Here is a 14,324-nt window from a genome sequence, read left to right on the forward strand (position 1 = left end):
AGTAAATAAATATACGCCAATGTATGATAACATTATAAATACTTAATTTACATTGATAAATCGTGGTTTTCGAATATTTCCATTATAAGAAGGCAAAGACAATTGACCTAGACACGGAAAAATGTTAAAATTGATTAAATAAATTCGATTATTATACACATCTACTTAATTCTAATTAATTACTTGAGATGTTTTTTCGAACTTAAATAAAGTACGCTTCGATGAACATTAATTAATTTTCCAAGTAGTGACTTTTTTCTGAAGCTCATTTCGTATTGATTTTCCGCCTAGGAAACTAATTGCTTAAAGATAAGCCAGTCCTTATCGTCATCTGTTTTCCATTATTAACAATTTGCGTCATTCAATAAGTATTATAATATTTTATATTCCACGAATAACTCAAATAAACAGGGTATAACGGAATAAAGCTTATTCATTGCACCCAAAATTTACATTGATCTCCCGCTGGATATAATACGTAGTATCAATACTTATCCCCCATAGAATTAAGAATAGTATAGAATGAGCGTAGAATCATATTTGAATACATCGGACTGTGTCCATAAATCCCCCCCACTATGCCCCACTTTCGCCGCGCGCATTCGTGATGTCGCCGCGTAATGTTGCACGATGGGAAAAAATATAATCATAACACAAATGTACACAACGGAGTTGTGTAATCCGAGGTCCAATTTTCATTAGTTCTCTCATTAGATGAGCAAAGTACGGTAAACAAATTTACTACCCTGGCAACACTAACGAAATGTCCATTTTGATTTCTTCGACAATCTGACAGATGGAAAAATAATTCAATTTTTAAGCAATGTATTTGCCACGTACACATTCATTTGCTAATTACACATGAAATGTGATCCCATCCTGTTTATTCTTGAGCGACGTCTGCAAAGAAACTAATGGGTCAAAACGTAAAACTACTCATTTATGAGTAGTTTAGTCGCCTTCTGTTTGATGCTCGTATGCGGTTTCTGGACTAGTCTTAATTCTATGCGTGTCTATTTTACAAAAACATTACGCGATGGCTAACGACTCAAGAAGTCAGAGTAGAAAACGGTTAGAAGGCCGACTACTGTAACATGATGAGATGGACCCTTTTATCTAATATTCTTCTTCTTCTTGCGGTGCCTTGTCAGGTCCCCTCGACGTTGGTGATCACTACAGCAAAAGCGTCTCGGTCCTGCGCTATTCTTAGATTCCGCAGCCAGAACAGCTACTTATTGGATGAAAACATGACCAGAGTGGTTCCCCATTGCCTTCTCTGGTGGATTCTTCTGTCGGGGTTACCTTTTCTTAGCTGGTTGGCTTTGGTTTAGAGGCGCCAGTACCCCGCCCTTCATCCTCTAATAACTATTTTTATTTTATATATTTCAATATACATATACACACACATTAATATATTTAGATTTTCTTAGAACGAGGTAACTAACCGTAGCCAAAGCAACTTTGTATAAATGTATAATTTGAAGTTGACAATTGTACTTTTATAACAATATCAATAAAATGCATAATTAAAAAAATATCTGAAGAATAATAATTGCTAGTTATCTCAGAACAGGTAACAATAACAGATCCAGAACAGGTATAACCTAGTGAGATAGATAGCAACCATACTTAACATTTATATTATGTAACTTTTTTACTTCATTATTTGTTTTATGTAATAGAATAAAGCTGTACTCGATGAAAATAAATGCCGATTCTGTCGGCACTGAATCTGGAAAAATCTAGATCTGAAAAGTCGAAATTTATAAATTGATATGGTCCACAGAACCGATGGTAGAAGTAAATATTAAAAAAATACTTATTTTTTCAGAGATTACATCCGAGATTATAGATTTATATCGATTTATGTGTTTCACTTTTTGTATAAATGTGTTTCTTGTACATCGTTAATTGGGTTTATCGTCATTTAGAAATGTTTACCAACTAACGAATAAATTTTATTAAAAAATAATCTTGTCTATCAAGTTTCAATTATCAACTAATCATACGGTAATAATAAAAATAAAATAATTGAAAATTAATTATTTGCAATTCACAAAATTAGGTGATTCTATTTAGTTTATATTCTTGACATATTCCCTTCTCTAAAAAGCTCTCCATTTCTGTCGTAATATTTATGTTAATTTTAATAAATTTCTAGGGAGTTAAGTCCAGTCGTTGTCTGCAAATATTTCGACAAACTGAAAATATTGTTGATTCTAGAATCAACTGGCCTTTTTAGGCCACAAATTATGCCAATTTTATCGAAGACTCCGAATTCTGAGAAGCAATAATTTTAAATGTAAATACCTTACAGCCTTTAAAAAGGCTCAAAGTAAAAAAATCAGAGAGAAATTCAATTTTCCCAATCGAACTGAGATAGAGTCGAAATTAAATTGATTGAATTTTCGGTTGAAACCTTTTTTATTATTTATTTATGACATTTATTTGACCTTTTACAAGAAGCTGGTATAGAATATTTTTTATGTTTCGTGGATACAGTTATTGATTTTATTATTTTTTTAAAACATTTTTTTTTTATACATAGGTACTCGTATATTATATAATAGCCTTTACCCGCGGTATTAGGGAGGGATTCGATAATTAATTCGTTTTGTCGTTTGACAATAAAAGAAGTTTCCGATGGAATGATATATTTTTTCGGGATAACAAGTAGCCTGTATCTAGCCCTCCGACTTCGCTTTGCAAAAAAACGATAATCCGTTAGTCTATGGCGACGCGGCATCGTTATTCTGTTTTAACGCTAATTCGTTTTTGCACCAAGAATTCTCTTTTCCACCAAGAATTTGCCACGTAAATGGCGAGGCCATGATTGGCTATTTTTCGCCGCACTTTTTACGCTGCATCCGGCTCGTTTTGTCTGTCATCTTTTCTTTCACCACTTCCTTCTTCCTGTTTTCCCTGAAGCCTCAGTGTCGGCGTCGGCCATAAATCATAAATCACGACAGCATTACCAAACTTCATAAAAATTAAGTTCCAGAGACATTTTCGTAATTACAAAATTGGCTTTGATTACGAACTTCTTTTGTGTGGTTGGATACAAAAGCGCGGAAAACATTTGTTATTTTTACTATTGAACAATAAAATTGTTGCTATATTTATGTATAAATTATTTTTTAATGTGATATTCACCTTGTCTGAAACATAACCATTTCTATTTGAACACTTAATTAATCCAATAATAGAAGTATGGTTGTACCCGCAATAATTGGACAGTTCAACTAAAACAAATTTGAAAGTAATTAATTTTTAAATTAATCAATTCTAAATGTTTAGTGTGTAGGTACTAATTGAAATTAATGGATATAAAAATTACAAGTTAGTATTAATAGGTGATGGTAATTACATAATTAAAAATACTATTATTGTTATTTAAAAATGTTTTTATCATTTATTCGATTCATAGTGTTGCTCAAAATTACTGCTGATTTTTGAATACTGTAAATTAATTTACAGTTTTTTTTTTCTTAAAAAAAAGGAATAACCCGCTAAACCTCATTTTAGAGGCTTGTTACCAGCTGAGAAACATAGGATATGGAAGAAGGTTGTGAAAAATACACCAAGACTAATTAAGTAAAAATCTTTCTTGGATTTTTTCTCGCAACTGGCGGGAATCAAACCCGCGACGCTGTTGGCCGTTTAAACAACTGCGCCACGGCGTAAATTCATTTTTGTCATCAATTATATTATTGATGCAAAAAATGTATTAATATTTTTTTGTTTCATTCACAGTTTTGTTTTTTCTATAAATTGTAAATTCATACTTTTTTTTTTTAAAAAAGGTAAATATTTGCGTTCTTATGATTTATCCAAATATTTAATTTTGATGACCTTTTTTAATTAGTTGTAAATAACTCACTAGTAGAAAATAGGAATCAGGTTGAGGTAAAGTGGGATTCGAATCACGGACCTTTAAGCCGTTAGTCCGAGACACTAGCCACGGGACCACAACCCGATTAAATTTTAATAAAAAATACTTAATGTCTTTTTGTCTGTGTATTAGTACTTAAAGATATTTTTTCATTTAAGATATACGAGTATGTATATTTTTATTATTCTTTCTTAGGTGGCTCAACGCAATAATTTTGACCTAAAAAGCTGAAATGCACTCAACCCAATAAAAAAATGTTTTCTATGTTGAAAATAAATAAATAATGAGTTAAATGCACATAAACTTTATTATCAGTTAGCTCCTGGGATTTCCTTTTATCTAGTCAACCGATGTTTTATAGCATCATAATATTATTATTGTTTTATTTCCAGATGTAGAAAAATTTAATTTATTAATAAATAATTAAGAAAATTTTCATATCTATTTTGTTCGCACCTAAATAGCCCCATTTCGCATTTGCATATGATAAGTTTAATAAATTCACCAGTGCTTTAATGTTTGGTATAGTTATTGTTAGTTGGATACAATGACATGTTAAGTTGTCTATCCAGCTGAGCAAATAGATGAGGAAGTAGACACTTTTTTATTGTAAATTAATTTGCCGTAAAAATCCTCTCAATAGAGACACTTTCAAGTTAGTTTGCTGTACAAACATTGTTGAATGTATAATAAAGAAATATAGACGAAAATATTTATAATGTGTGTACATTGGATGTCATGTGCCAAATTATATATACACTAAGTGTCTACTTATATATTTATCTAGTTTTATTAAAAAAAATTGTACATATCATATACGATACGAGTATTATATCGAGGCTTTACTGACCGATTTTTTAAATTTTTTTAATTTACATTTATATATTTTTTAGAATAACTAAATTCCCACCAAGCCACTTTCTGTGGCTTGTCGGTGGAGTGGTGCATTATGTTATTAAATCAAGTTCCGGGATAATCTCATTTAAAGTTTTTTTATTCTTTCAACGCATTATTTCTCCTACTTTTTTTAAAGCTTTAAAAGAGTTAATATTCTAGCCATAGCGTAATATTTCAAATTAACATCTTGCAATATTAAAAAATATTTGAAATATATAAAGACTGTTGACTTAGTGCATTCTGCCAGTATAGCCTCGATATATTTCAAATATTTTTGAATATAGGTGCAAGATGTTGATTTCATAATATGACTAGAATAAAGATTACTATTTTAAAGTTTAAAAAAAATATTGTGGGGGAAATAATGCGTTGAAAGAATAAAAAAAGCGGTAAATGCGATTATCCCGGAACACGTTTTAATGACTTAATGCATTCTGTCAGTAAAGCCTCGATATTATGAAGAGATTGATCCTAATGACCTCAAAAGTCATTCCTCTGTTGGGTCATAACCAAATTATCGGAATATATTCAGAACCTTAGCTTCACATTTATTTTTACTGTCAACATAATATACATTATTTAAATAATGATAATTTAGGCAAGATTTTGGAATAATCTTTCAAAAAATATGCTTACAAATAAAATATAATTTTGCAGTACAAATTTTCATTGCACTTGAGATAAAAAAGACAAGACTACCGACGCGACGGAATAGGATTTAAAAGAGTACAATTTATAAATAAACCAATAATATTAACCGATCGAAACAAGATTTTTAGCCGAAACCAAACTGAATTTCAGCTTGTTTTAGTTTCGGCTGAAACCGAAACTTATTTAAATAAGTTAAAAGTCACATCAAAACACAAAAATAGGCGTTTTTATTGTTACGACTTACGAGTTCATTAATATAAGTGTTAAAAATAAATACGCAATGATTTTTTTTATTTATTGTTTTTTTTAGCACTTTTTGGTTTAAACAGTTGAACAGTTCTTCAATGGACGGTATAGGAACTTCAACTTAATAATTAAAAATATAAATATGAAAGTTCTCAGAACCATTAACTATAGTCAACAAATCCCAAAGGTTTTTTTTTTACATTAGACAATGGCAATACTATAACTAATTATTTGAATGGACAACAATCCAATATCTCTAATTACACCCGAGAACAGCCATGTGATATGAGATATGACACATCCCGACGGCAGGTTTCGGCTAACCCGAAGTTTCTGCGTATTTTTGGCCTTAACCGAAACCGCGGCTGAAACTCGTTTTATTGGCCGAAACTTCGGTGGTTTATAACAATAAGTCACCTGAAGAAATAAGTATGTCCAATCAATTAAAATATTTTCTTTTAAGATATTTTAAACTAAATAAATTAATTATAAAATCCGAAATAAATATTATTCAAACATTCATGTCAAATTGACCAAAAGCACCAAGGTACACAAACGATTAAATAAAAACGATAAAAATAAGAATTTAATTTAACACAATTTGCTTATTAAAAGTGAATGAATTTAGCAAATTCCATATTTTAGTAATATCTGTAAAAAATATAAATAAATTTGTATTTTCCGTTTGTTTACAGGATGAACTCTATTTGTGCACTCCCATTAAAGTGGACCCTCGGACAAGCTACTTTATAGGTAATTTATTTATATATGCATATGCATTTTTTGTAAATGATGTATTTCCTTTTTATGATTTACTCAAAAATTCAATTTGGGGGCGTTTTCTTTTTAAACAAGTGGCGGCAAGGCTGGATTCGAACCGTTTGACCTTCTGATCTGGAGTCGGTGGCACTGCCCACGGGACCACAACCCGTTTATTATTTTTCTTTCTTCATTGGGACACATGTCCCAACTCCATGGGACTAAAAGTCTTGTGTTTTGTTGGGATGAAAAATGTACTTCAGTAAAGCACAATTGAAACACAACACATTGCACATTAATATAGAAAAAAAGTAAATGACGACTAAAATTTGATTTACATTTAATAAAATAATTCAAATCCTCCCAAAAGGAGTTTCCGACTCAAATTCTTATTAATGCAAAATATTGCTCGTAATAATAATTATTGAATATTATTTTTATCGAGAAATTAAAATATTTGTCACTGTATTTTCCCAGGAGAAAATAAAATATGACACTTATCACTCAAAATTTATTATATTATTTATTTTTGAAATACCTTTTTGTTAGACTTTACGATCAAGGTTTTTTTACAGCCTCGCTCAGTTTTTACATCTAGCAAAATTTACTTGGCATTTTATTTTTCTCGTACATTTGCTAAATCAATCCCACAGTTTTATAATTAACAATCCCCCCCCTCTAACCTATAATTAATCTCTATATTATTAATGACATTCACATGCAAATCCTTTCCGATTTTCCTAAACTTTGGGTCTTCAAACTTCCATGATAATTCCTACACATTCGTCTGTGATTTGTAAAAAGTCTTCACAATTATTTCGCCGAAAGAAAATTGAGCAGTATCTCTCTTCAATCCGTACCTCATGTCTGAGGATGGTGAATACGCCTGACTCCAGGCATGCCTCATCTGTGGACAGTCTCCCTCCATCTCGAATGGTGTTGTGCTCTTCTGTAGGAATTCGTCAGTGATAATTCTGATATTTCAGTTATTATTTTGTTTTCTCCAAACTGTCAGAGTTAACCCTGGAAATATGTCCAAAGAACTGCAGGATCCTTTTCTCGCACATGGATGTAAGTTTTTCTCCTACGAGCAGTATACTACATTGCAAATTAAGTTTGATAATATTTATTTATTTATCATATCATTTACGTAAAATTATACATTAATATATTTCAGATTAGAGGTCTAAAGTTTCATTATAAGACACAGCATTCTAAGAATGATATGCTTACAATTAATTGAAAAGAAGTTTACGATTCGTTTTTGCAAATATGTTTTTATTATTAAAGTACGTTGTTTCTTTTAGGTGGCTATTCTATAATAACCACGCATTTATCTAAAGCAACACAATGTGTTATATTAATTGTGGACATTACACGGGGTAGTGAGTTTGTGTACTTGCCAATATTAACAATGGATTACACTTATCGTGCAGCTTGTAATTAAAATGTAAATGTTTATTTCCAGTGGGATTCGAGCCTAACGCAACAATGAACACTGCACATCACATGCTTCTGTATGGCTGTACCACTCCGGGCTCAGAAAAACCAGTATGGTGAGTATTTATATATTATTATTATAGCGCTCAATGATTTTATAGTAAATTACTGGCAAAATTATTAGTGTTACTAATAACCACCATCATACTCAATCAACGACACTTTAATAACTACTGTCCCAGAAATCAGAGATCTCGGGGTAACTTTTGATGAAAAGCTAACCTTTACCTACTATAGAATGACAATTGCCAATAAGGCTATGTAGATGCAGGGCTTCATCATCCGGAACACAACAAATTTCAGTAGCATCGTTTCAATAAAATCTTTGTATTGTGGTCTGGTCCGATCACAACTGGAATATGCATTGTCAGTCTAGAGCCCTTTGTACAACTGCAACTCTTTTAACCTCGAAATAGTTCAGCGGAATTTTTTACGCTACATACAGTTCAAAAAGAGTATTCCTGTAAATGAATATTGCTATTCAACTTTGATGTCTGAGTTGAGGTTACCTTTTCTCTCCACCAGAAGGACAATTGCTGACTTCACTCTAATGCACAAAGTGATATGCACCCCAATAGATTGCCCAAAATTACTGTCCCTAATAAACTTTCGTGTACCCACGAGGACCATCAGACTGACACATGTTCCAGTGTGAGTACAATAGGACAAACTTCACCCACCATTCTCCCCTGGCACTTGGACTGAGCTGTTGGACTTGCTCCACACCACTCCTGCTGCAGTCAAATCAGCTATCCCATCCATCGAATGGCCATTCCCTCAATTCTCTACTCGTCTTACTTTACATTATTTCCTTTTTCTCTTTTTAGAATTAATTACACGTTTAGTGTAATAGTTGTGATTTTATTTTTGTTAGTTTTTGTAGTGATGATTTACCGAAATTGGGATTAAAAAAAAGAGGTAAAACTTTCCGAAAATTGAACAATTTTTACAAACCAGTTGTAGTCATATTATTTATGTTGTCTGTCCCTTAATAAATTACTTATGTGATCTTCTTATATCTAAATCTTGTAACAAATATTATAAAACTTCAAAATGTTGTAAACAATTTACCAGTCCTGAAGATACCTTCTTAGGCGAAAGCGCTCGTTGGTCAAAATTAAATAAAAGTGAAACTAAACCAAGAAGTTTTATTGATATTTTTTTCTGATAGTTTTATTGATAATTCCATTTCGGCCAACCAGTTAAAAAACCGTTTGGATGCTTTTTTGAAAGGAAGAAGAACGCAGACAAAAAGCAGTACGCGAGACATAGGCGCATCAGCAAAGTCTAATAATAATTTAAAAAAATATTAGTATCTACAAACGTATATTTTTTGAACAAAATAAACTCTTTAGACGGTTTTTTTTTTTGTGCCACAGTCTGCCAGGAAGCCCAATTACAGTGGTGAATTATAACACAACACTCAAGATTGAGAAAAAAAAATGTGTTCTCACCGGGAATCGAACCCGGAACCTCCCGTGCTCAAGTCAAGTGTCTTAACCATTACACCATGAAAGCCGCCAATGTGTTGTGTATATTTATTTTTCTTTTAAAATTTATTTTGCAATAAATCCTTAATTATGCAATAGCAGATATAGTGGAGTGGCATCACAAACCCTGAACTACATATTTTATGATTGTAATAAAATTTTGATCATAACTTTTAGATCTTTTTGTCTGCCTTATGGAATAGTGATAAAATCATTTCGCTACCATACAATGAAATCCTGGATTTTATTCGCACAACCCAGACAAGATTTATGGTGTTTGTGTCTTTACATCGTTTATATTATTATTCTAAAAATGATTGATTGTGTCTGTCATGTACGGGCCCGTTTCACACGTAACGCGCCAATCCACTCGGTCCGGTAAAATTAGGGTAGGTGGATACTTATTTATTATTTTCATTTTTGGTTTTATTTATTCAGTTTCTACTCACGGGTGAAAATTTTGCCGTTGCCGTTGTGTTTACCTGCTGATTGATAAATGAAATAATTAAAAAAGTCATTATTCATAAATCCGTCGTATGTTCTTTTATGGTGCCGTTGCCGTGCTATGTTGAACAATCGACTTCATTAGATAGAGAAATTTGAGCTTTATTCTCTAAGTAAATCAGATTAATTTTCGTCAGCTAAAATTCGTCGTTTAAAACTTGGGTCGAAATCATTCATCTGCCAAAATTATTCGGTATGGCACCGTCTCTCTTAGTCTTACAGAAACGCTTTGATTGAGGGTGAAATGATTTAAATATTTTAGCTTATAACTTCAATGAAATCGAAATGTCAAATAACTTTAACTAATTAAATAAAACTTGTCGACAATTTTGGCAAAGAGGGTCTATTGCGGGGTTAGCACATTTTTTGCAATATTGTTATGTTAGCCATATTGGTTTTAATTCGCAACAATGCTTTAAGCATCTTAAAGCAGTGTTACATTTTTTTAAGTCTAGTTCCGTGGTTGTTGGTTAAAACATCGAGGTATTGCAGATAATTCGTAATTTTAAACTCATTAAACTATTTTTAAAAAATAAGAATAGCACTGTTAGATCATGATTCTGACACTAATGCATTTTTTGGTTTTGTGGCTTGTGGCTATTAGCTGAAATGCCCCTATCTTGTTTTTCTGCTAAGTTTTATACATGTCTAATTTAAGTAAAAAAAAGTTAGAAGGTGAATAAAATATTTTAACGAAAGCTCTATAAGGAAAAGGATAGAAAAAGAAATATATTTTCAATAGAATAGCTTCCGTATCGAATATGATAAGGACAAAAGATAATTTTAACGGGAAAGCTTGCTCGTCGTATGTACAGAATGTTATGGATAAATTCGTTTTTGATATGTCCACATAAATTAGAGATCTTCTGAAATCAGGAAAGGACCAGGACGTCCAGAACCCTCTCGAAACCGATAGTATAGCTGTAAACACTCCCTCATAGGGCAAACTTCCAGAAAAATACAACGGAGCACATGAGTGCATGCGGGCTCGGCTACCCCGAATCATTGGCTTTGGCCGAACACCACATAGAAACGGGGCATAAGTTTTCCTTCAAACCGATAATCTTAGGGAGGTCGAACAGTCACTAAAATCGTTTGGTAAAAGAAGCGATCGGAGAGATGATTTTTATTTATTTAACTTTTTGTACATAATGTTAATTGTACATTGGCCGGCATATTGCCTGCGGGTGCGATTAAAATCATTCTGATACTCGGTTATAATAAAATCACATAAAAGTGTAAACTGTGAAATTACACAGATTCCAAATTAACAAGCTGCATGCAGTAACGACTGCGACACGGTACAAATCCTAAGTACATAACATTACATATACAGGGTGTTCTTTAAACCCCGTCACATCCGAAACCACGATGATCAGTATGAGCAAGAAGACATATTGGCACATAAATTATTTTTTTTAGAACGATTTAAATTTCAAAAAATAAAATATAGAAAAAAAACAAATGGCAGCTTACTTCTGCAGGGGAGAAACGAAGAGGGGGGAGTCTGAACCGCACGGCCGCGCCCCTTTCGCTTCTCCCCCGCAGAAGTAAGCAACCATTTGTTTTTTTTCTATATGGTATTTTTAAGATTTTAGTCGTTCTAAAAAAATATTTTAATGCGCCAATATGTCTTCTTTCTCATACTGATCATCGTGGTTTCGGATGTGACATGGTTTAAAGAACACCCTGTATATACGCTACACAAATAACATCAACCCCGATGATTGACGCTGTTAAGGGATGCAAAACGTTAGAAAAGAGTACGAACGCATTGTGCATCTGAACGGCCGTGGAAATGTAGGAAATTTTAACTCCATTCGACTTCCACAAGCACAATGATGGAGGCAATATTTGATTCTGTGCATACCACATATTATCATGAACATGTCTATACTTATAAAATTGTGTACTCAGAATATATAGTTCTAGAACAATATAGACTTAGTGGTCAGTAAATCTTGTCTCGACTGTTTTTTGACATTGCAAATATATTCTCTATTTGTTTTCTGTAGAATTTTATTTACTCACATGTGTCAAAAGTTACATCTTCATTATATTATTTTTTTTGCACGATCTTTTAAATTGACCACTTGTAATTTGAAAAAAAGCATGTCTCGAAATTGAAGGTTAATATCAACAAAAAAAATTGAATTAACTTCAGGTGATCACTCAGTATTAGGATTTTGGGCAATTTCTGATAAGGATAACATAATGTGTGTTTTTATCACCACCCGGGTGCTATTATGAACAACAACAACTAAAAACAGTTTTTCTCGTGTATTTTGTATGTAAATACACGAGATAATACGGCCACGAGAGCGTTTGGAATACCAGCCCTGGTAAGGAAGCGAAAGTATATATATATTATTTTAATGTAAGCAACCTAAAATTGGTACTGTTATTTTCCTTAATTGTAACTCAAATTTACCAGCAGAAAAAGATGAAGGATAGTAAATTCGAAACAAGAGAGTGATTATTTTGCCATTGTAAATTTACGACCGAAAATTTATATTTCCGGTTCAGTATCATATATCGTCGGGCGGCGTGCAGTATCTACAATTTTGTCAAAAATTAGATTAGTTTTTTTAAAAACTATTATTGGATGTTCGCTAATCATATGATACGCGTGGAACCAATAGTAGGCGAGCTTCCTGAAGAAGAACAGTACTGCGGATCGGAGTAAATAATGTGTTAGATATGTGTTAGATATGATTTAAAAGCAGTTTTTAGTGTCTCCTGGAAAAAGTTGATTTTGTAGATTGGCGGAAATGCACGCCGACCGATGGTATGCAGGTGGCCCGGAAAAGTGACGTTCAAAGATAAAATGAAGGTGCCTCATTTTTAGGGGTAACCCAATCACCTCCATATATGTTCCGCGATTTCGCGTAATTTTAGAGTTATGATTTTTTAATGAGTTTTTGAAAATTTTCGACCGGATTGGTTTTTTTTTTAAATTTCTAGAAGGTTTTTTTTTTAATCTTTTTTTTTGGAACTCATTTTTTTTTCATTGTACTTTCACGCATAAAATAATCAGCTTCGTAACATTAATAGAAGCTACTAAAGTTTTGACCTAAAATGCAGAATTTAAGTTCGAGCGAGTCAGATTTGAACTTTCGACATAAAATTAAAAATCTAAAAAAGCAATTCCTTAGTTTCTAAGTAACTTTAAACACTGCGCTAGGCTCTAAGCTTTTGTAATAATTCAAAAAAGTAGTACTTAATTTTATTCGCTGAAATCAGCCTTAAAATATAATGAGGTGGAAAATTCCTGCCATTCTCACCTTCTGTTTACTGCTACTCATGTCGCCATTTTATCTCTAACAGTTATTATTTGTTAGTTTACACACTTTCTATCATAATTATACTTAGGAATTTTCCACCTCAGTATCTTTAAAGGCTGATTTCAACGAATAATAGCCTATTAAGTACTACTTTTCTTGTATTATTTCAAAAGCTCTGAGCTTAGCGCAGTTTTAAAAGTTAATCAGAAACTAAACAATGGCTTTTTTAGATTTTTAATTTTAAGCTGAAAGTTCAAGTCTGACTCGCTCGAACTTAAATTCAGCATTTAGGTCAAAAATTTTGTAGCTTTCATTACGAGTTACGAAGCTTATTATTTTTTGCGTGAAAGTACAATAAAAAAAAAGAGTTTCAAAAAAAAAATCCTAAAAAAACCTTTCAGAAATGAAAAAAATTTAATTAAAAACCGATCAGGTCGAAAATTTTCAAAAACCCATTAAAAAAATCATAATTCGAAAATTAAGCGAAATCGCGGAACATACATGGGGGCGATTCGGATACCCCTCAATATGAGGTACTTATATTTTACCTTTGTATGTCACTTTTCCGGCCACCCTGTATATAGCAGCTTGTATTCATAATAATAGTTTTGGACAAAATCATGGTCATTATTATATTACAATTTAATAGTGTATTTCTATGGTTGTAACTTCAATTATAGTAATGAGTTGTACATAATTATTATTAAAAAAGTTAAAAAAATATTATATATAATATTGTAGCATATTACATTACAATAAACGCTACAATATACTTATTTATATTTTGAAAACTAAGGGTCAGTGTAATATAAGGTTCTTATGTCACTATGACCTGTGTAAATCTATTGGGAAGGGTCCCCGTATATTGGTTGTTGCCATCCAAGCCTATGCAAGTCTTAAAAGCCTGGCTGCTGAGTGGAGAGTGAGTGTTCTCATATGGCTAAATTTCCCCCTCCATGCCCAGGTCCATAAAGTAGCGAGCTATTGGGTAGAAGGCGAACGCTCTAACATCCTCAGGTTTAACCAGTGATCTCCCGAGGATGCAGCTTCTTTTGTGATATAAAGTGTCACATTAATTAGAATATATTACTTTATATCGCA

At 32.2% G+C, this 14,324-nt stretch overlaps 1 protein-coding gene across 1 annotated transcript in view; it reads left to right on the top strand.

Annotated features, from left to right (window-relative positions):
* The window catches only part of Phm (Peptidylglycine-alpha-hydroxylating monooxygenase), a 41,788-nt gene that overhangs the window by 13,055 nt on the left and 14,409 nt on the right, over positions 1 to 14,324 (top strand). Inside the window, exons 2-3 of the mRNA XM_088240601.1 lie at positions 6,382 to 6,439; positions 7,914 to 8,001. Coding sequence (XP_088096727.1) covers positions 6,382 to 6,439; positions 7,914 to 8,001 — 146 coding nt within the window. The remainder of the gene's footprint in view (positions 1 to 6,381; positions 6,440 to 7,913; positions 8,002 to 14,324) is intronic.

The sequence above is a fragment of the Micrasema longulum genome, unplaced genomic scaffold (genome assembly GCF_059751315.1).
Source record: "Micrasema longulum isolate JH-2025_06_02 unplaced genomic scaffold, ASM5975131v1 h1tg002521l, whole genome shotgun sequence".
Taxonomy (NCBI): domain Eukaryota; kingdom Metazoa; phylum Arthropoda; class Insecta; order Trichoptera; family Brachycentridae; genus Micrasema; species Micrasema longulum.